We start from the raw sequence: 21,323 nt of genomic DNA, 5'->3' as shown, positions 1-21,323 counted from the left end.
GTTCATATCTTAGCATTTTGAAGTGTTTTCATGGTAGATCTTGCATGCAAGCCCATATTCTAGCCTTAGTCCATGAATTCATCATGATTTTGAGCTCAATCTTACATTTGGTCATGTTTTAGAGCATTGGATTTAAAATGAACACTTGCATGTTAAGCTCTTGTTTTGTTCTTGAAGTTTTATTTAAAATTGTATTTAATTGACTCACATTTGGGCTTTGATTTTACAAATTGATCTTTGAAACATCTTCTACTATGAGTTTACAAGTGTTTTCCAGAAAATGGGCCCAAGAGGTCGAGTTTTGAGGTGTTGAATGCTTGGTTTGAGCTTGGGAGGCAAATATGGAAATTCCAGAATTTGGCTTCCTCGCTCGAGCGAAGGATTCCACGCTTGAGCGACCATCGTTTGTTCAGAACTTTGCTCGAGTGAAGGAATGGTGGCTCAAGCGTAAATTGCAAGCTCTTAAGTTTTTGGTGCACGCAGACGCACGCTCGAGCAACGAGACCTACACTCGAGCGAAGGGTTGTGTCTCACGCTCGAGTGAGCATCAAGCGGGCATCGAGGGTAAAATTTCAACAACCAGTACTTTTGCATTTTTACAGAACACTCGAGCGAAGGAGTCTACCCTCGAGCGACCCCTCTGTTTTGACAAGCTCGCTCGAGCGAAGGGAGCTACGCTCGAGCGAGACGCCTGTTTTCAGCAAGTTTTGAAAAATACTTTCCAAGGCATCTTTGTATCCTCATTCCATCCTAAGCATTCCTAGGCCATGTTTAAGGCTCTATAGTGAGGATTTGAGGTTAGAAACGCACTAAGAACCAATGACGTAAGTTTTGTGCAATTAGAATGTGTGTTTCAAGTGTGTGTCCGTTGTGTGTTATGTAGGTCACGTACCGCGTGTCGTGTGATCAATCTGCTCCGTCTGTCTGTTTCAAGGCCAACTGTGAGTAATAATTTAGTAAAGTTATGTTCAAACTGTATCTACTTTCTGTGTGATAAAACAAGATCTGTTTTTCGAAATGATATGTTCTATACAATGAATGATTGTTCAATTTCTGATATGTATTCGTGACATCCTTAGCATCATGTGATATTTGTTAGCTGTTACCCGGTATCGGAGGTTCCTTTATGGAACTTATTTCTGTCTTCACTCTGTTATCCATACCGGAGGCCCTGTCACGGGGGCTCAGCTTCTGTTCTGTTCTGTTTCCCGGATCCGAAGGTTCCTTTATGGAACTGGTTATTCGTAACCTCACGTGTATACGTTCTGTTCTGTTCTGTTAATGCTAATGGATGTATCACGTAAACTTAATCATGACTTATGATTTACGTCTGTATATGATATGGACAAATGATGAATTTGATACAAATCTGAATTAAGATTTTCCGAATCTGTACGAACTCATTCATTGAAACCCTTTACTCTATTATTATTCACTGGGCTTCACTCACAGTTTATATTATGTATATAGGTGAGCCGACATGTGACCAGCGCCAGAATTGACGACCTTCTATTTTGTTTTTTTCAGCCAACTGTTGTGCCTCCCGATGAGGTTTCGAACGAAGTCTAAGCTATGGCTGTTTTTGTAATCATGCTAGTCTCTGTGTACGCTCTGTACAGTCAGGTCTTGGGAAGTACATTCTGTAAATACCTTGTAAATATTGTGTATCTGGACTGGCATGTTTATGTATATATATAAATAAGTTTGAAATGTTCTGTCTCATGAACGTTATCACAGCTCATTGGACCTTGTCTATCTTGTATTATTGCTTCTGCAACCCCTTATTATTTGCTAATCTGTTCAGAGGCCTTTAGTAATCCACGGATTACTAGCCGGTTATGGTGCTAAACCTACAGGGGCGGGTTTGGGTCATGACACCGCTCCTCTTGTCTCTATCATCAGTCTGCCATCGAGAAAACTTTCATATCCAGATTTGAATCTAACTTATGATCAAGATATGATATTGCTAAACTCATATTTATACTCTAAGTGACTATCTCAAATCTACAATGATTTATTTTGTAACGTAGAGGTTAGGACTTTGACATTACTACTATTTGTTTTGATGATTGACAAATCATTAAGGTATTGTTTGGTGGTGATTGTTTAGATTTTTTTGTATTTTGATTTTTGTGTTACAATAATGTCTCTCTGTGTAGATGTTTCCTCCTTTAGTAGTGGTTTTCTCCTCTCAGCATGGAGGTTTATTTTTCTCCATGTGTGGTGTCTCCCTATGATAAGGCCCTTTTTATCCCTTTTGAAATTTGTTTTGTACTTCTACATATATCATCGAACAACTTAATATCGGATATGTAATATATTAAGTTTTGTACTTTTCAATAAAAAAAATTTGGGTTATTTATTTCATAGATCTTGTTATGAGGACCTGTGCACCATTAAGTACCACAACTGTTTGTATAGATCAAAAAGTTATTTTGCATATAAAAAGACTCCTTACTTCTTCTATTTCTCTTTTTGATCTGCAAACTGACCGACGACCAACAATCACCATCGATCGGGGTTCAACAACCACTGATAACTTGCTGCAATTGCTGCTCTACCTCACTGGTTTTTCCCTTACCTTCTTTATCGTCGACGAACCTCTTTTCGTGTCCTCTTACACTCCCCTCGTCTTTCTCTGCTTGTTATTGCAAACTGGAGCTCCATCATTATTGTTGTCTATTAGATTTAACCATATCTGACTAGATCTACATTAGTTTCAACTAGATCTAAATTAAAAATGGTCCCTAGAGTACCATATTTGACTAGATCTACATTTTTAGATCTAAATAAAAAACTATCATCAGAGTACAATCCTTTCTATATGTCTGTCTTCCTCATTCTCTGCAACAAACTTCTCTTTTCCTATTTTAATAGAGAAAACTTTCAAATTCTGAACAAATATTTTTTTAGTTTTAGTTATAAGCCGTGAAAATTGGAAAAATTTACAATTTTGAAGATATGTTTATACTTTTCTCTATTACTTTAGTATTTTTTATTTATTTTTTTTATAGCAAATATTAACTATTTAAGACCAATTGAGAAAAAACAATCTTATTTTGGTAATGCATATATTCAGTTTTGAATACTTTAAAAAAATTTACATTTTTAAAGACACGTTTATGACTATAGTTTCTTTTTTCTTTCTTTCTTTTTTTTAATAAAGAATTTTAGCAAATATTGACAAATTGAAAAGATGCAAACTCTTAGAAACTACTTATTTGAGATCTAAACCATCGTCACGGCGTGAAATTGTGTTTTGATAAATTGCAAATGTTTTGAAACTACAAATTTTAAATTGTAAATTTATGCAGCTTGATGAGTAAAAAAATTAAACTCCAAATATTTGTAATTTTGCTATGTTTTCGCTCTAATTACTCCCTTTAGTCTTTTTTGATAAAAATATTTTTTTCCTCTTTTTGTGGTATTAGAGAAGAAGTAGTTAAATTTTGCTATGTTTTCACTCTAATTACTCTGTTTATTCTTTTTTTTTTTTTTTTTTTGATAATGTTTTGGATATGCCCATAAGTGTTTGGTTATGTTCTTGACGTGTTTGACAGAAGTCTCGTGATTGTCCAACGGTGGATGTGGCACTGATAGTAACAATAGAACATAAGGGTATTTTGGTCTTTAAATTTAAAAAAGTAAAATATAAGATTTTGTAATAACAATTAAAAAGTGAACTGAACTTTTTGGTGCACCAAAAAATTAAAAGGTTTTGTTAGTACACATATCTTTTTTAGTCACTTAAATTTAAGTGGTGCTACATCTTCTAATCATCCTTATTTTAATCTCTAAGAGCATCTTCAACGGTTACTCAGATTTTTCATCAAATTTGAGTAAAAAATGACTCATTTTACCAATTTGATACCACTCGCTCCAACTGTGCATTTTCATCAAATTTGTGCCAAGGACAACCGGTTGGTCGACCGGTTAAGCGAAAAATATTTTTTTTTTTTTTTTTGAACTTTTTGAACCTTTTAGTGGTCGACCGGCTGGTCGACCGGTTAGGCAAAAAATTTTTTTTTTTTTTTTTTTTACTGTTTGAACCTTTTTCTTCGAACCGTTTGAACCTTTAGGCGGTCAACCGGTTGGTCAACCGGCCGGGCAACCGGCTGGTTGACCGGTTGGTCTCTCCCAACGGTTAGGAACAGTGATTTGGTAAAATGCTTCGCCTGTTCTCATTTTGGTACAAGATTTGCTCAATTCTGGATTTGATATCGATTTTGTGAAACCGTTGGAACTCAAAAAAGTGACTTTTTCATCAAATTTTGAATTTGATATCAGGTTTGCTGAAGCGTTGGAGATGGTCTAATGAGAGGAAAGAGATACAATAGAGAGATAGGCAGAGAAGTGTAGGTGTACCCTCCGTATGGTTCATTCCATATCCTTCCCAAGCATTTTCTCTTAAATTTTTATTTATTTAATTATTTATTTTTTGAGATCAACAACTGGCACGAAAGTCAAAAGGGAATGAGTGAAGTATTAATAAATCTTAAAACTTGATTTTATGAACTGTTTAGTCCTTCTTTCTTTCTTATAAACCTAAAGGTTCCATTAAAATAAAAATTACATAGAAAATTAGTCACTTGCCGGTTTGGCTTTTAATTTGAAGAATAAAAGTGAGTTTCTCCAAATATACAACTGCACTATAGAGATTTTAGATTTTTCCTCCATCTGGAGCAAATCCCACATTACGAATAAGAATATAATATTTCAATGTAACACTCTGATAATGTAATATATTAAAAAATTCATTAATGTATTTTTTTTAAATGTAACAATGTAGTACTCCAAAAAAATTTCTTAGTATATTTTTTTCAAATGTAACACTTCAATATAACACACAAAAAAAATTTCTTAGTGTATTTTTTTCAAACGTAACACTCCAATTAATATAATTCCAAACGTAACATTCCAATATAACATACTCTAGCATAACACACAAAAATATTAAAAAATTCTTTAGTATACATTTCCCAAACGTAATATTTACAGTTTGAAATTATACAACTGTCCAAAGCATACTAAAAAATTTTTGTACTCCTTTTGGAATGTTTTGAAAAATCTCACATTCTTTTTTTAGAGTGTTACATTGAAGTGTTATATTTGAAAAAAGTATATTAAGGAGTTTTTGTGTATGTTACATTGGAGTGTTACATTAAGGAATTTTTTTAAAGTATTATATTACAGTGTTACATACGGGAAAAGTACACTAAGGAATTGTTTTTAGAGTGTTACGTTGGAGTGTTACATTAAGAAATTTTTTTAGAGTGCTATATTGGAGTGCTACGTTTGAAAAAAGTACATTAATGAGTTTTTTTATGTGTTACATTGGAGTTTACACTAAGAAATTTTTTTAGAGTGTTATATTGAAATGTTACGTTTGAGAAAAATATACTAAAGAATTTCTTTTAGAGTGTTACATTAGAGCGTTACAGTTTGAAATTATATATTCGCCCAAAGCTAACTAAGGAGTTTTGTGCTTTTTTTTAAATGTTTGAAAAATCCTACATTCTTTTAAATGTTTGAATAATCTCATATTTTAAGTCATTTTTGTACTCTTTTTGAAATGTTTAAAAAATCTCACATTTTAAGTCATTCCAAATAAAAAAAAATTATCATATAAAAATTCATGTCAAATTTAATTCTCATAGATTGCGTATCTTATTTTTCTAGCACAAAAGAAAAAAATAATAATAGAAACAAAAATATAATTGTAAATTAAATTTTCAAATAATATATTAAATCTACCATTCTAAAATGGATGAACTAATTGATTTATAATAAAAAAATCTTAGAGGCCTCATATAGGAACATATTTTTTTTAGTAACTTTTTGACTTTTTGATTAAAATATGATGTAAAAAAATTAGTATATTTGAGATAATTTTTTGACTTTTTATAAAAAGATGTGTAAAAAATAGAAAAAAAAATTTAAATTTTTTTTGATATAAATTATTAATTTTTTAATTTTTTTAATAACTTTTTAATTTTTTAACTGAATAAAGATAGATAAGATTTATAGGTAAATTTTGTGTAGGGAATATAACGAGATAAAAATAAAATAAAATAAAATAAAAAAGAAAAGAAAAATGGAAAAATTGAGATCTTGAAGTTGGGGACGCTGACGAGAAAGAAGTTTAGGGGCTAAGGAAGGCTTGGACGATCGACGAGATCTGAGAATTAGGGTTTTCTCTCTTTGTCCCCATTGTTTCTTCAACGATAGCCATTCCATTTATTTATTAGTTTCATTGTCTTAAAGCTTTTTATTTTTATTTTTATTTTTTATTATTAAATAATATGTTCTGTCTGCTAAAACCTAATGTATGATTGCTCAGTACCTGTTTGTTCTTCTCTCAATCCAATTTAATTTTTTTTGATGGGTTACCAGGTAATCATTATTATGTAATTGGATCCAAGATGTCTTCAGCTCAAGATCCATTTTACATTGTTAAGGAAGAGATTCAAGAGTCTGTAAGTTTTGATTTCCCCAATTTCTTGCCATTTTTTGCATTATCTTTTGAAATGTAACATCCATCTGCTGTTTCCTGATCAAACAATTTTTTTTAGTCAGATTCATATTAAAAGATATGAAATGTGGAGATTTTGGTCTGGGTATTCAAAAACTTAAATAAGAATTTATATAAAAGAAATTATTATTAATTTGCAATAAATCTCTCAATTTAAACTTTTCAAATCATAAGCAAACAATAATTTTAATGTACTATTGTTTCAATACAAAAATAAATAAATAAATTAATTAATTAATATATGGTATTCTACAATTCTTCTCCACATGCCATACCTCTCAACTTAGTCTTGATGGAGTTTAAAGGCATTCTTTCCCAAATTTAGTGTCATAATTCAATATAAGCTAATTATCGAGATCGCTATCTTCCGGGTATTACTTTATTTTTATTTTTATTTTTATTTTTATGTAATGGTAGCTTTTTTGGACCTTTCACTATTGCTATGTATCAAAAAAAAAAAAAAAAATAAAATAAAAAGATGAAAAAAAGAAAAAAGTATATGAGCTAGATGCATTTTGAGTGTGACTCAAATCATTCCAACTTTAATTCTCTTTCATACACTTCACCTTCTAAGGACTTTTTTTGGGAGGATGTTACATTTGGAATTAAAAAAGGTTGTGAGTGAGTTGTGGGGTGGATGTGCACAGTTTGAAATAAGTGAGTTGGGTGTTCAAGGTTTGTACTATGTGTATTTAATTTTTGTGAACTTGAGTGTTCAAATTATAAGGAGTTAACTAATTAACCTATAAATTGCTTATATATACAAAGAAAAATAAAATTAGGGACGGTATTCAATTGATACCCTATGATGGTAGTGCCGTTGCCCCTAATAGAATACCAATATATCTTGAGTAAGTATAGTATTTTATTAGCATTTTATTGAATCCTAGCATTGAGAGGCTAAGTCAAAAGTTTCCAGCATTACTGTTTTTCTTTTCTTGTTTGTAATCTTTTCCTGTTTACGTATCTCCTTCAATCTATTGGTTCTAATTAAAGTGCCTATTTTTTGCATTCATTGGTAAGGATTATAGTCTATTAGTTCTCTTCTTGTACTAAAGTAGTAAGTATTACCATAGTTGTCAAATCGAAAATGTATCATGAATCGAAATCCTAATTTTGCTAATTGTGAATTGAATCGAATCGAGAATCGTTAAGATTTAGTACAAGCTATAAAAATTGATGTTAAACAGTTGTATATATGAAAATTAATGAAATAAATAGACTTTGGCATATGTTACAAAATAATTCTCATATAAGGACATGATTGTACTGTCTAATCGGGAAGACATGGCCTTCATAGCAGGAGCTGTGGGTCCTACGAAGAACGAATACTTCTAAAAGGGAGTCGTATCCGTATTTTATCTGTATTAGTTACCGACACTCCTCGGATACTGGCTAATTCACATCAGATACTTCTTAAATGTGTCCAATACTTGAATATTTTATTTTATTTTAATTTTGAGAATTATTAGATACTTTTTGAATACTCTAGGTCATGTTTTAAGATTGTAATAATTCTTACGTAGTATAAGAGTTTATTTGTTAGGATAAGTAATTTTTCAATACTTTGCTTACTTTTTAAAGAAGAAGAAATTAGTAAGGTTACAATAGTATCTTACTTTTTGAGAATTTGTCTAATTGAAATGAAATTTTTATAGGATCTACTAATAATAAAAAAATGAAAAAGAGAGAGAAAGAAAAAAAAGTAAACTGGCCATTTGTTCTTAAATTAATAACTAATTTTTATAGATGATTTATACCATCCTTCCAGATCATGTATAGTAGAATTCTAAAAATTATAAATTTCTATAACAAACATATCCTAGTCTTACACGCAGGTATTCTATTTTTTTAGAATTTGTCGTATCGCCATATTTGTATTGTATCATACGTGTATCTCGTTTATGTATCCTTATTCGTGCTTCACATTGTGGGGCCATATCCCACCAAGCTTAAAATTATTCAAAAACCATAATACAATCTCTCTTGACATTTTAAAAATAGACCTAGGAACCCTCTATCGCGTATAATCAGAAAAAAGAATTAAGTAAAATATTTTTTTGAACCTAAAACATTTTAAAAAGATGTGTGTGCTCATTGTTCAAAAAATAGTTTAAAAAAAATAATAATAATAATTTCTGTTGTGGAACCATTGGGTCGGACTTACCTAACTCGTGTAAAATTAAACCATATTGATTTCACTAAAATATAAATAGATAATTCATTGCTGTAAGTTACTTTAACATTAAGCATCTTTAGAAGATGTATTATGAATTTTTTATGTGGAAAAAAATGAGGAAAACACGTTGGTTTGACGAAATCTGATTGGATACTATTAAAGCCCTCTAATCACCAAAATAACAAATCATATATAAATATTGGTTATTTTTATACTAAACACTCTTAAAAGTTTATTATGTTATTTTTACTAAAAAGAAAAAGATATAAAAGGTCAAAACTTGCCACATCATCCACTAAAATGTTGTCCCACATTACTTGAACCTTCACTCCTTTACTTTCCCCTCCTCTATTTTACCTTCTCACCCCACTCCCACAAAAAACCACCTCCCTTCTAATGTAGGACACTTTGGAGTAAGAGAAGAGAGATGAAAGAGAGGGAAGGAGGAAGAGGGACATGACTCTAACGCAATTGCCACAGCCTAAACACTCAAATTCTTATTATTCAAAGAATCAAAAGCTAAATAATACGATGTAAACCCTAATATTTATAAGTCAAGAAACCTAAACAAACTAGAAATTGTATTTTAATAGAATAGGAAAACAAATATTATTAAAATTCTACCCAAACTAAATTTCTAATTATGCTGTAATTGAATAAAAATAGTAAGCTACGTTACACAATAAACATTAAGGCAAATTTAGAAAATATTCACGGTGCACACACATTCCGCATCACCTTCCCTCACCCCACACTTCCTACTGACAACCTCCCCCTTTCCAATTAGCTACCTAATCTCTTTCTCTAGTAGCCTCTAGACTTTGATTTGCAGTCTCCTCATTTTTCGAATGACACATACCCACTGTAATTTTTCATTTTCGTCCTTTTGATATAAATTTTTTTTTTTGGATCAACCATTTCAATATAAAGTTGGTTTAGGGTTTAGGGCGGGGATGGTTTGAGATTAGGTTGGGTTTGGATTTATGGACCAAAGTGGGAAAACTTAATTTTTATTAGGTACCAAAGTGAGAAAACTTAATTTTTTAGGGGCCAAACTGACAAACTTAATTTTTGGAAATTTTAAATTCTCCTTTAACCATGACAAGAGTTGATAATTGGACAGTGTACACACACCCACACCCATACAGTTCGACATGCACCACCAACCCACCAAAGAGATTGCATTTTTGCTTCTTGCTTTGAGATTGTAAAGGATATAATATCTCTCTTATGCTCTGATTATATGCTTGTTAGATTGATAAGTTGCTGTCTACTTTTCACCAATGGGAACATATTCCTGCCTATGGTCAAGAACATCAAAATCTGACAAAAGAGCTGCTTGTTGGCTGTGACAGCATTGAGTGGCAGGTATGCTTCCAAATCTTTGATAATCATCTTAAATGGTTTTGTTGGTGACTTTCTGTGATATGCATACAATTTGTGATTGAAAGTCAAAAAGTGAGCATCTGGATGACTTTGGAGCTGAATTTTGTATATCACATGGATACCGTCGCTTTTCTTATGTTATTCTTTGTGACCAAAAGTAAAAAAATCAGCATCTGGATGTTTTTGGAGCTGAAGCTTGTATATTACATAGATGCAGTTACTTCTCTTTTGTTAGTTTTGACTTACATTACAATCCTATGTGCTTTTTTTATGATGAAATATCATTACTGTACTACCTTGATTGCCACAAGCAATTCTGGTGATTTTTGCAACCTCCTATTTGTCTTTGCTGAAAACCTGCTTTTTTGATAGGAAGGTGGATGAATTGGACAAAACAATTTCTGTAGCAGCCAGAGATCCTGCTTGGTATGGGATTGATGAAGTTGAACTTGACAAAAGGAGGAGATGGACAAGCACTGCTCGTACTCAGGTATCATTGATGTTATATTTCATACTGAGCCGCGTTGTTGAATTAGTTTCAGATCCCCTAAAGATTGTGCTATGTTATAGGTGCGCAAGATGAAGAAAACAGTAGTAGCTGGAAAGGAGTTGGATATAACAAGCACTTCTAATGTAAATGGAATGCGCCGTGAACTAATGAGGCTACCAAATTCTCATCAGACTGACAGATCCAATCAGTATGCAGCTCAGGACAATGATGATTTCATATCATCAGAATCAGACAGACAAGTACTTCTCATAAAGTAGCGTCCTTGGCTCTCTCCTGCTCTCTCAGTTTTTCTTCCTTGTATTCATTTATAACATTTTAATCTTTACAACTTATGCGTTCTGTAACTTCCCCCCAAGTATGTGTTTCCCAGTTTCACAAGTCATTTCTGGACAGGAACTGGATTTCTGGGTTATATGATTTTTTTTATGCTTTTAATTAAACAAATTACAGAAACCTCTTTGGCATTCTTCAAAACCCTTGAGCAGTCACTCTTATTATCAGTTCTACTGTTTTTTATTCTTAATTAATGCTTTCATTTCTGTATTTAAGTAATTGCTACTTTGATGAATCTTATGATTATATTATCTAATCTCGATAATTAGTAATATTCTTGATAAAGTTTTTTCTACTTTTGTTGGTATAAATTGAAGATTGAGCATATAAATAATGGCATTCTATACTTGGTTGATTGAATGCAATGTGATTATTTTATAAAAAATGAGGGATGGTTACTCGGGCGTGCATCCTATTCTAGAAACCTGAATTTGCAGAATATTATTTTGTGAAATGCTATTTATCACCAGTTTTATTTCACCACTTTGTTTCACCTCTAGGTGTATTGACACAATGAAAGCCATGTGTATGTGTAGGATCCACACTTTTAATAATTAATGAGATTGACCATGCTACATGGGAAACCACCTAGGAAGTGAAAAGTTTTGGTAAACTTTCTTGGTGATATAGAGCAGCCTTCAATTATTTTTCTTATTTTGATGCCTATTAATTGGATCATTGGTGCTGCAGGCAACAGGATGAGGAGCTGGATGAGCTTAGCGCAAGTGTGGGGATAATTGGAGGTGTTGGGATTACTATACATGAAGAACTCCTTGCACAGGTAAGTATTGTTTAGGCTGTAATTCTCTGCAATGTTCTCAGCAAAATCTGGCCTACCTGCACTTGTCCCATCCTCAAGCACTTGCATATGATTCACTTTCTCAAACTGTAGTTATAGCATATGAACCAAGTCAAAAGTGATTTTTAACATTATTCTTGCTGATTAGGAACACTAAATCATGTCTTTTATGGTGTGCCACAGGAGAAGATTATAGATGATTTGGGTACGGAAATGGAGAGTACATCAAATCGTCTTGATTTTGTTCAGGTGATTGTTTTCATGCACAGATTTGAATTGGATTACTTGCTTAAACTTAACTCACAGCAGTCAAGGTACATTGTATTGGATAATTGCTTAAACATTAACTCACATCAAATCACCTTGATTTCGTTCAGGTAATTATATATCCTGTCCAAGCTGTGACTTTAAAGTTAAGCCTTAAGCTGTTATTTTTTTATTTTTATTTCTAACGAATGAAATGGTTTCATTAGTAACCCAATAATAAAAGATAGAATTGCAGTTTTCTGTTTTTGTTTCTCAAAACAATTTTTTGCTGCAGAAAAAGGTAGCTGTGGTGATGAAAAAGGCTGGGGCTAAGGGGCAGATCATGATGATATTGTTCTTGGTTGTTCTGTTCATTGTTCTATTTGTTCTGGTCTTCCTCACCTAGGCTAAAGTGGAAGAAACCATTCGGCAATTGCATATACGTGGAAGAGAATGCTGATGTTGAAGAATAAGGTGGGAGTTCACAAGGAACGTAATGAATTGGTTGGTGACGTGGTTTTCTTGAATAATTGTTACCTGGAAATACAGCACCGAATGAAATTCTACCTTTTTTTTTTTGTTTATATATATATATATAAATATAAAATATATTCTGGTTTTGTTTCGGGAAGTGGTGTAGGTAGGGTTGTTTGTGATTGAACGGGTTTGAGTACTAAATGTATGAGACTAAATATATGAGACGTTAAATAGGATCATGTGTTGAACAGGTTTGAGTACTAAATATATGAGATGTTAAATAGGATCATGTTTGACTTTCTATTTTATTTGTACAAGCATTCATGAGTTGTTTGTCATGCTTGCTGGTTCCAAGAGTTAGTCTCTCACTGTTATAGTTTTGCAATATAATTTTATTGTTTGGAGAAAATGGTTGACTGAAATCTTCTGTTTCTTCTAGTGTTGTGGTTGTCATTTAGTTGAATAATGTTTGCTAGGTTTGTGAATAGATGAACAATGACAATTTCTGATAGTGTGGAAGAAATGTTATTCTGAAGACTTTGTGGCCACCGACTTAGTCGAATATATATATTTATATAAATAAATTTAACAGATAAGAGCTTTTTTTCCTATATCTATATTTGAGGTTGATGTTGGCTTTATAGTTTTGTAGTTGACAAAACAACAAAATGGAATTTGAGTCCTTAGATATCAATGTTTAATAAATACCAGATGGATACAACCTACATTACACGAACTCGTTAGTTTTGGCAAAGTATATAGGTATGGGTACGGAATCTGGCCCGGATATGGCAGGGAAGAAGTGGATACGGCATGCGGAAGTCAGAAGAAAGATGGTATATTTGCGGATAGCATTACGAAAATTGCGATTAGGGTTTTGATCTTCTTCTCTCGATCCGTCTTCTCCCTTTTCTCTCACTCTCACTCTTAATCATTCTCTTCGTCTCTTTCTTGTATTGCTCTTGATCATCTTCGTTTCTCTCTTCTCTCTGTGTCAATCAACTTCGTCTCTCTCCTCTCTGTTTTCTTCTCTCCCTGCTCTCTATTTTCTTCTTACTCTTGACCCATCTTCTTTTCTCTCTCTCTCTCTCTCTCTCTCTCTCTCTCTTCTTTTTAATTGTTGTTTATCATATATAATATAATGAGAGCAACTCTTTTAGTCTTCCAAGAAAAAGTGTATTGGCTCTTGAAAGTTGTAACCATTTCACCTTTTCACTTACCAGTCAAAAGACATCCACCTACAAATTATATAATAAATCTAATTAAATCATATATAATAGAAAATAAAAATCTAATAAAATCTATAAAATACATTTTCTATTTTTTTATATTTATTTTAACATAATTTGTTATTCTTTATTTATTATATTTTTGTTATTTATAATGTCATATAAAAGTAAAAAAAAATAAAATTATATAGATAAATTAAAAATATTATCAATAAAAATAATACATAAGATAAAAGTAATAAATATATTTAAAAAATAACTATTTAACTCATCTTTATATAATGAATATATTTAAAAAAATAAATATTTAACGCATCCCCGTATCCATAATCGTATTTGAATCCATATCCGCGTATTCTCAATTTATAGTTTTGAAGTGTCTAACTCCTAAATACGCACCTGCACCCGATACTCACACCCGAATCCATGTAACATAGGATACAATAAAGCAAATCTAATTAATTAGGAAAATGTGTAGGAAATTTTTCTAAAAAAGCAGGTTCCCTTTTTCTTTTGCTGGAGTAAAAAAATAGGACAAGAGTTGTTTGTGCTTCTTCTATTTTTGCTCCTTTTTCTAAATGATGATCCTTCTGTCAAAAATTGACTTCTAAAATTAGTTATTTGATTATCTTCAAAATGCTTTATTTTTAAATAATATATGCCTGGTAGGGTTGAGCAAAAAATTTGTAAACTGGTTTGATCCAAATCAAATCGTACAATTTGGTTTGATTTTCTCAATATACAATTTAATCATGATCCTTAAGATGAGGGCATATCAGGACTTCTCATTCATCTCAATAACCTTGTGGTTTGGGAGTGCTTACACTAAGAGTTAGAGGTGAAAAACAAGTGTGTTTAAACAGATCACAATGGGTTATATATATTTAAAACAAGACAATCCAAATTCGCATATTTAATAATCAAGTTTAATCAAGTTGGGTTGCATTTGAAATAGTTTGGAAAAATGAACTCAACCAACTTGTTTACCTTATTGAGAGGGTAATTTATGTAAAAATTGGGCCGAGCTGAGTAAATGGGCCGTCATGGGCCACAATATGTAGGGCTGAATAAAAAAGGCTTTGAAGTTAGTCCGGTCCTAAAGTCCCGAAGCTAGTCCGGTCGGGAGGTGACCTAAAGTTAGTCCGGTCTGTAGACGCCTTGAAGTTAGTCCGGTCTTAGAATTAGCCCGGTTATGGCACAATGTGGTTACAAGGGTCAGAACCTAACTATTCGGTAGCTCGGTCTAATCTCACCATGGTTTGTGCATAAAGAGACCGAGATAAAGTGTAGTAGGAGGACGGGACCAAACTACAGATAGTTCGGTCTACTCCATGCCTACTTCGGTCGTATGTTAGTTCGGCCATAATAAAACCATCTCACTTGGTTTAAGCAGTGAGGGGGGTGTTGAAGGATAAGCATTATCTTTCAGGAGTATGAATCCTAGAGGGACTCTACATGGAGGAGTAAAAGTCCTACTAGGATTGTGCCACGCGGAACTTATAAAAGCTCACAACATCACCTTTGGAGAGGTAACACAACCTTGGTCCCTGAATACACAGAGCTTTTGTCTACTTGTCTATTGTGTTGACTTAGGCATCAGAGAGGTTTCCGGCACACACCCGCCGGCTAGCTCACATTTGTGTTTTCAGGTAATAAAGCAACGACGTACGGAGGAGTGCAGACTTGATCAACAGGATTATACGAGAAGGTTTATTTCTTTCCCGTACAATTGGCGCCGTCTGTGGGAATAACAGAGAGGACGAAACCTCTTGATCAAGCTTTACCTCTTTAGGAACAATGGCGCACAATGAAGATTTACCGCAGTCCGCCATTGACGGGCAAACACCAGATGGGGCTGCAAGGCGCGAGGGGCTACCTTCTATCCCTCCCATGACGGACTTGGAGCCCCAACGACATAACCACAGGAGGGATACGAGGGGGAGACGGACTAACAGCCCCCGTCACTCTCGTTCACAAAGTCCTGACAGGCAAAGGCGGATGATTGATCCTCAAGCTCTGGAAGACCGCGTGAAGGAACAAGATGAATTAATAAGGAAGATGGCAGTGGACATGGATGCCTTGAAACGCCAGATGAAAAGAAAAGAAGTGGCGACAGGAGAGGGGCGCAAAAACAAGACGCCCCCTCGCCACTCAGAAAATCGTAGTAGGAATACCACACCCTCACAAGGAGAGAGCAGAAGCCTCAGGACAGGTGATACACAATCTAGGTCTTCCAGAACTCGTCACTCCAGGTCTGAGAGGACGAGATCTGAAAGATCGTACACTGAAGGAAGCACGTATTGGCCCTCACATATGCACCAAACCAGATCTAGACAAACGGAGTTACCCAGATCATCCGACTTACGAACCGTGCTTGAAGAAAAGGCACGATGCAAGGAGGATGCTAGGGCAAGGGATCCACACAGAGTTTCTGCCTTACAGCGGTTGGCTCCTCGGACGCATGGAAGCGTCGAGGTTGGAATGCCAATACCGCGCCTTGCCTACGAACCAACGGACAAGGCATTAGCAAGGCTGCAGACCTCACCTTTTGTTCCGGCAATCGAAAATGTGCCCCTACCATCAGGCTTCCTTCAACCCAAATTCACTACATATGAAGGGAAGACGGACCCTTACTCACACTTGAGCCACTTTCGCCAGGTCATGGCTGTATACAGGCGAAACGAGGCCTTGATGTGCATGCTCTTCCCATCTAGCCTTGGAGACCTAGGCTTGACTTGGTTCGAGAAACTTCCAGAAGGCAGCATAGCCTCTTGGGCGCAATTGGCAGAGGCATTCGTAACAAGGTTCCGAACAAACACTAAAACCCCGGTGGAGATCGACCAGCTACTCTCCATCGACATGGGTGACAAAGAGACCCTGAGATCCTACAACAGCCGCTACTGGGAGACTTTCAACCAGATCGGGGACTGTCCTACCAATCTCGCCATTGCGCAATACAAGAGAGGCCTTCCGGTCGGGAATAGACTAAGGGATTCAATCACCATGACACCACCCCTCACCATGGAGGCCTTGATGGAAAGAGTGCATTAGCACATCAGGGTAGAAGAGGATGGCGCACGTGCCAAAGCAAAATCTGGCGCGACCACAGTACCAGAAAAGAAGACCTCGGCAAAGGTCAACACGGTAGATCGACCAAACAGAAACGGACGTGGCAGACGAGACAACAGAGAGGACCAGGATAAAAGATGGTTGAGGATCCGCACGACCATAACCACAGTATTCAAGAAACTGATCTATCGGATTCTAAGCGAAATACGCGATGAGCCTTTCGTCAAGTGGCTCGCTAAGCTTGGAGAAGCACAGAAAGACTACGACGAAAGATCACGGTGCACCTTCCACAAAGAAAAAGGGCACCGCACTGAGAATTGCACGCCATTGAGACAACACCTGGAGGAGTTGGTGGCAGCAGGTCACTTGGATAAATACATTGAAGGAGGGACGCAGCCAGCCCCCCAGGACCATAATAACCCCAACGGGATGCCAATCGACGCCCCACCTCAAGGCACTATCAATGTGATACATGGAGTCTTTGAACCCGAGCGTGTATGCGAGCTCAGGGGATCAATCAAAAAGGCTGAACACTTGAGAGAGGTGCTAAGTGCCCAACCTGCCACCAAGAAGGGGAAGACAGAGGCCACAAACGTCATGTCTTTTTCGGATAAAGACTTAGAATGGATATACTGCCCTCACAATGATGCCCTGGTCGTCACTCTCCGAGTCAAGGATTTTGACGTCAAGCGGATTCTGATTGACCAGGGTAGTTCATGTGAAATCATGTACTACGAAACATTTAAACAATTGAAGCTACAAGACAAAGACTTGGCACCTGCCGTATCTCCCCTTATTGGATTCAACTCCATGCCAGAATGGCCCGTTGGCAAAATAATTCTTCCAGTCAGAGCAGGAAGCATGACGAAACAAGTAGAGTTCTGGGTATTGAAAGTCCCCTCCACTTACAACATCATCTTGGGCAGAACATGGCTGCATGCCATGCGATCGGTGGCGTCATCCTACCACCAAGTAATGCGGTTCCCCAATGACACCGGTGTAATTGAAGAGGTCTACGGAGATCAGATTATGTCTAAGAAATGCTTTGTCACGGTAAACGGTAGCCGCGCTGCCAAAGGATATGTTCACTCGGTGGAAGAACCTGAGAGTAATGAACTGTTCGCAGATGTAGGCAAAGCGGCTAATTAGAAAGCGGTGGAAGACTTGATAGAGGTGAGAATAGATGAAAAGAACCCGGATAAGTTCTTTTTGATCGGTTCATCATTGTCCAGCACTAAGAGATTAGAGGTTTTGGAATTTTTGACCTCCAATATCGAAGTGTTTGCTTGGACACCGTACGACATGCCAGGCATTGATCCCAACTTCATCTGTCACTAACTCAATGTCCACCCATCCGCCAGACCAATCATTCAACGCACCCGTAGATCGGCACTCCATCATGCCGAAATAGTGGCAAAAGAAGTAGGACACCTGCTGGAAGTAGGAGCAATTAGAGAAGTGCACTACCCAAGATGGATCTCCAACATAGTCGTAGTGCCAAAGAAGAATGGCAAGTGGCGTGTCTGCGTCGACTACAAAACAGTCAATAAGGCGTGCCCAAAAGACAACTTTCCTCTACCACGGATAGATCAACTGGTAGACCTGACGGCGGGGCACAATCGACTTAGCTTTCTGGACGCATACAGAGGCTACCACCAGATTGCCATGCATGAGCCAGACCAGGAGGTCACATCCTTTACAACTCCAAGAGGACTATACTGTTATAAGGTCATGCCCTTTGGCCTAAAGAACGCAGGGGCGACATTCCAACAGATGGTCACCAAGATGTTTGAACCGTTGTTAGGCAGAATAATGGAAGCTTACATCGACGACATGGTGGTCAAGAGCAAGGATGAGAATGACCATCTCAAGGACCTAGCCGAGATGTTTGAGATCCTGAAGAAGCACAAGTTGCGCCTCAATGCATCCAAGTGTGCATTTGGAGTAGGATCTGGCAAATTCCTGGGCTTCCTTGTGACCAACCGGGGTATAGAAGCAGACCCCTCTCAGATCGAAGCAATCCAAGATCTGGAGAGACCAAACTCAGTAAAAGAAGTGCAGCATCTCACCGGCATGGCAGCCGCGCCCAATCGGTTCATAAGCCGGTCATCACGAAGAATGCGACCGCGCTCTGGAAAGCTTGAAGGAATATATGCCCTCTCCACCACTGCTTGTCACCCCAATTTCTGGAGAGGAACTCTTCCTATACCTCGCAGTCTCTCAGCACGCAATTAGCGCAGTGTTAGTCCGTGCGGAAGGAATCCAACATCTACCCATCTATTATGTCAGCAAGACATTACTGGGAGTTGAAGCAAGGTACCTGCTACTGGAAAAATAGGCTCTGGCCTTGATGATGGCCTCAAGAAAGTTGTCACACTACTTTCACGCCTATACCATAGTTGTCCTCACAGCCTTTCCACTAAAAGCTTTGTTCGAAAGGGCGAACTTTTCCGGGCGAATTCTGAAGTGGGCAGTTGAGTTGGGGCAATACGACATCAAATTCCAACCCAGGACCGCAATAAAAGCTCAAGCATTGACAGATTTTGTCGCAGAATTCACACCAGGAAGTCATCACATCTGCCCAGTCGACCTTACTGAAATAGCCAAACTAGGGATGGAAGTTGACGCCGGAATAGCACAACCCCTAGTACTGGATACACAGCCAGATACCAAGGCACATCAAAGCGAAGCAAGGAAGGAAGAGGCAAACCATGCTACACCAAATCAAGGTTTACCAACAAATAAAGACTTGGAACAATTAGATAGCCAGGGACAGACAGCAAGCATGAACCTTGAAGAGGACACCAGCAACATGGAAGACCCCAAGGCATCTTTTGATCCCTCCACTTGCTGGAAATTGTTCGTTGGAGATATGTGGAAGCTCTTCGTGGATGGAGCATCCAACCGGCATGGAGCAGGGCTCGGCATAGTCCTCATCTCTCTAGACGGCCTAGTAGTGGAGCAGGCAATCAACCTTGGCCTCCCAGCATCAAACAACGAAGCAGAGTATGAAGCGCTTCTTGCAGGCCTCAAATCAGCATTCTATATGAAGGCCACCGAACTAATGGTTTACAGCGACTCACAGCTGGTGGTAAACCAAATTTCTGGCGACTATGAAGCAAAGGATGACAGAATGGCCAAGTACCAAGAATTGGTCAGAACAGAGATCAAGAAATTCGAAGTAGTAAGGATAGAACAAATTGGCAGGGAGGAAAACAACAGAGGAGACGAACTAGCAGGCTTCGCCTCAATGGTAGATACCTCTATCCCTCATCCACTACTGATCGACTACCTACCTAGACCAAGCATTGAAGACCCCGAAGCAGAAGAGGTATGTTGCGCAGAACTAGGCCCCTCTTGGATGGATCCCATCATCCTGTTCTTAAAAGACGACATCTTACCAGAAGAGAAAAAAGAAGCCAACAGAATAAGAGCGAAGTCGCAGCAATTTTGGCTCTCCCCATCTATGGCATTGTACAAAAAGTTATTCTCAGGACCCTACCTAAAGTGTGTTCATCTCAGCAAAGTGGAAGCATTCTTATATGAGATACACAAAGGGGTGTGCGGAAGCCATCAAGGTGGAAGATCGTTAGCTTACAGAGCCATTTCACAAGGATACTGGTGGCCGTACATGCAGACAGACTTAGAGAAGTATGTGAAGAAATGCGAGAAATGTCAGAAGTTCGCACACCAAATACATCAACCAGCCAGAGAACTCCTACCATTGACCAGCCCATGGCCCTTCGCCATTTGGGGCTTGGACATAGTCAGACCACTCCCAACAGCACCCGGAAACAGGAAGTTCTTTCTCGCAGCAACAGACTACTTCACAAAGTGGGTGGAAGCAGAGGCACTGGCATCAATCAAGGAAAAAGATGTGAAGAAGTTCGTCTGGCAGAGTATCATTACGCGGTTTGGCATACCAAAAGCCCTAATCTCAGACAACGGCACTCAGTTCGACGACAGAATCTTCAGAGGCTTTTGTGAAGAATACAAGATAGAGTTCTACAATTCTACACCGCATATCCCCAAGAAAATGGGCAGGCAGAAGCATCAAACAAGGTAGTATTGGATGGACTGAAGAAACGGTTAGAAAAGCCAAAGGCAAGTGGGCAGAGGAACTCCCTCATGTTTTATGGGTTTACCGCACCACACCTCGACGATCGACAGGAGAAACTCCATTCTCCTTAGCCTATGGTATGGAGGCAGTAATCCCACTTGAAGTCGGCCTCCCCACAATTAGAAGCGAAAATTTTGATCCAGCCTTGAATGAAGAAGCCATTGCATTGGAGCTCGACCTTGCGGAAGAAAGAAGAGAAAGAGCACTAGTTCATATTGCCTCATACCAACAAGAGTTGTCCAGGAAATACAACAAAACAGTACATCCAAGACAGTTCAAGATCGGCGATTGGGTACATCGCAAAGTAATGGGAAATACATTAGTACCAGGAGATGGCAAGCTAGGGCCTAATTGGGAAGGACCTTACAAAGTGGTTGGATTAGCAGGCAAAGGGGCATACCACTTGGAAGATGAGGACGGCAAAGCAATCCCCTGACCATGG

At 37.0% G+C, this 21,323-nt stretch overlaps 1 protein-coding gene across 3 annotated transcripts; it reads left to right on the top strand.

Annotated features, from left to right (window-relative positions):
- Positions 1 to 6,052: 6,052 nt before the first annotated feature.
- On the top strand, positions 6,053 to 12,764 carry LOC114301461 (syntaxin-61). 3 transcript variants are annotated; one of them, XM_082878230.1, is made up of 8 exons: positions 6,053 to 6,190; positions 6,394 to 6,476; positions 9,966 to 10,079; positions 10,474 to 10,587; positions 10,668 to 10,861; positions 11,632 to 11,722; positions 11,924 to 11,989; positions 12,282 to 12,764. In XM_082878230.1, the coding sequence occupies exons 2-8, from the start codon at positions 6,423 to 6,425 to the stop codon at positions 12,390 to 12,392; spliced, it is 744 nt and encodes a 247-aa protein (XP_082734356.1). In that variant the 5' UTR covers positions 6,053 to 6,190; positions 6,394 to 6,422; the 3' UTR covers positions 12,393 to 12,764. The 3 variants fall into 3 exon arrangements, with proteins under 3 accessions (XP_082734356.1, XP_082734357.1, XP_028102212.2); XM_082878231.1 differs by having other exon boundaries at positions 12,118 to 12,764; XM_028246411.2 differs by lacking the exon at positions 6,053 to 6,190 and having other exon boundaries at positions 6,204 to 6,476.
- Positions 12,765 to 21,323: the final 8,559 nt, after the last annotated feature.

Source organism: Camellia sinensis, chromosome 7 (assembly GCF_055761805.1).
Source record: "Camellia sinensis isolate YWXY chromosome 7, ASM5576180v1, whole genome shotgun sequence".
Taxonomy (NCBI): Eukaryota; Viridiplantae; Streptophyta; class Magnoliopsida; order Ericales; family Theaceae; genus Camellia; species Camellia sinensis.
This window is presented reverse-complemented; position numbering and strand designations above follow the sequence as displayed.

Coding starts and splice junctions, on each gene's coding strand:
- LOC114301461 (XM_082878230.1), top strand. CDS start 6,423: ATGTCTTCAGCTCAAGATCCATTTTACATTGTTAAGGAAGAGATTCAA. Junction 10,588..10,667: donor CAAGCACTGCTCGTACTCAG/GTATCATTGATG, acceptor GCTATGTTATAG/GTGCGCAAGATGAAGAAAAC. Junction 10,862..11,631: donor AGACAAGTACTTCTCATAAA/GTAGCGTCCTTG, acceptor TTGGTGCTGCAG/GCAACAGGATGAGGAGCTGG.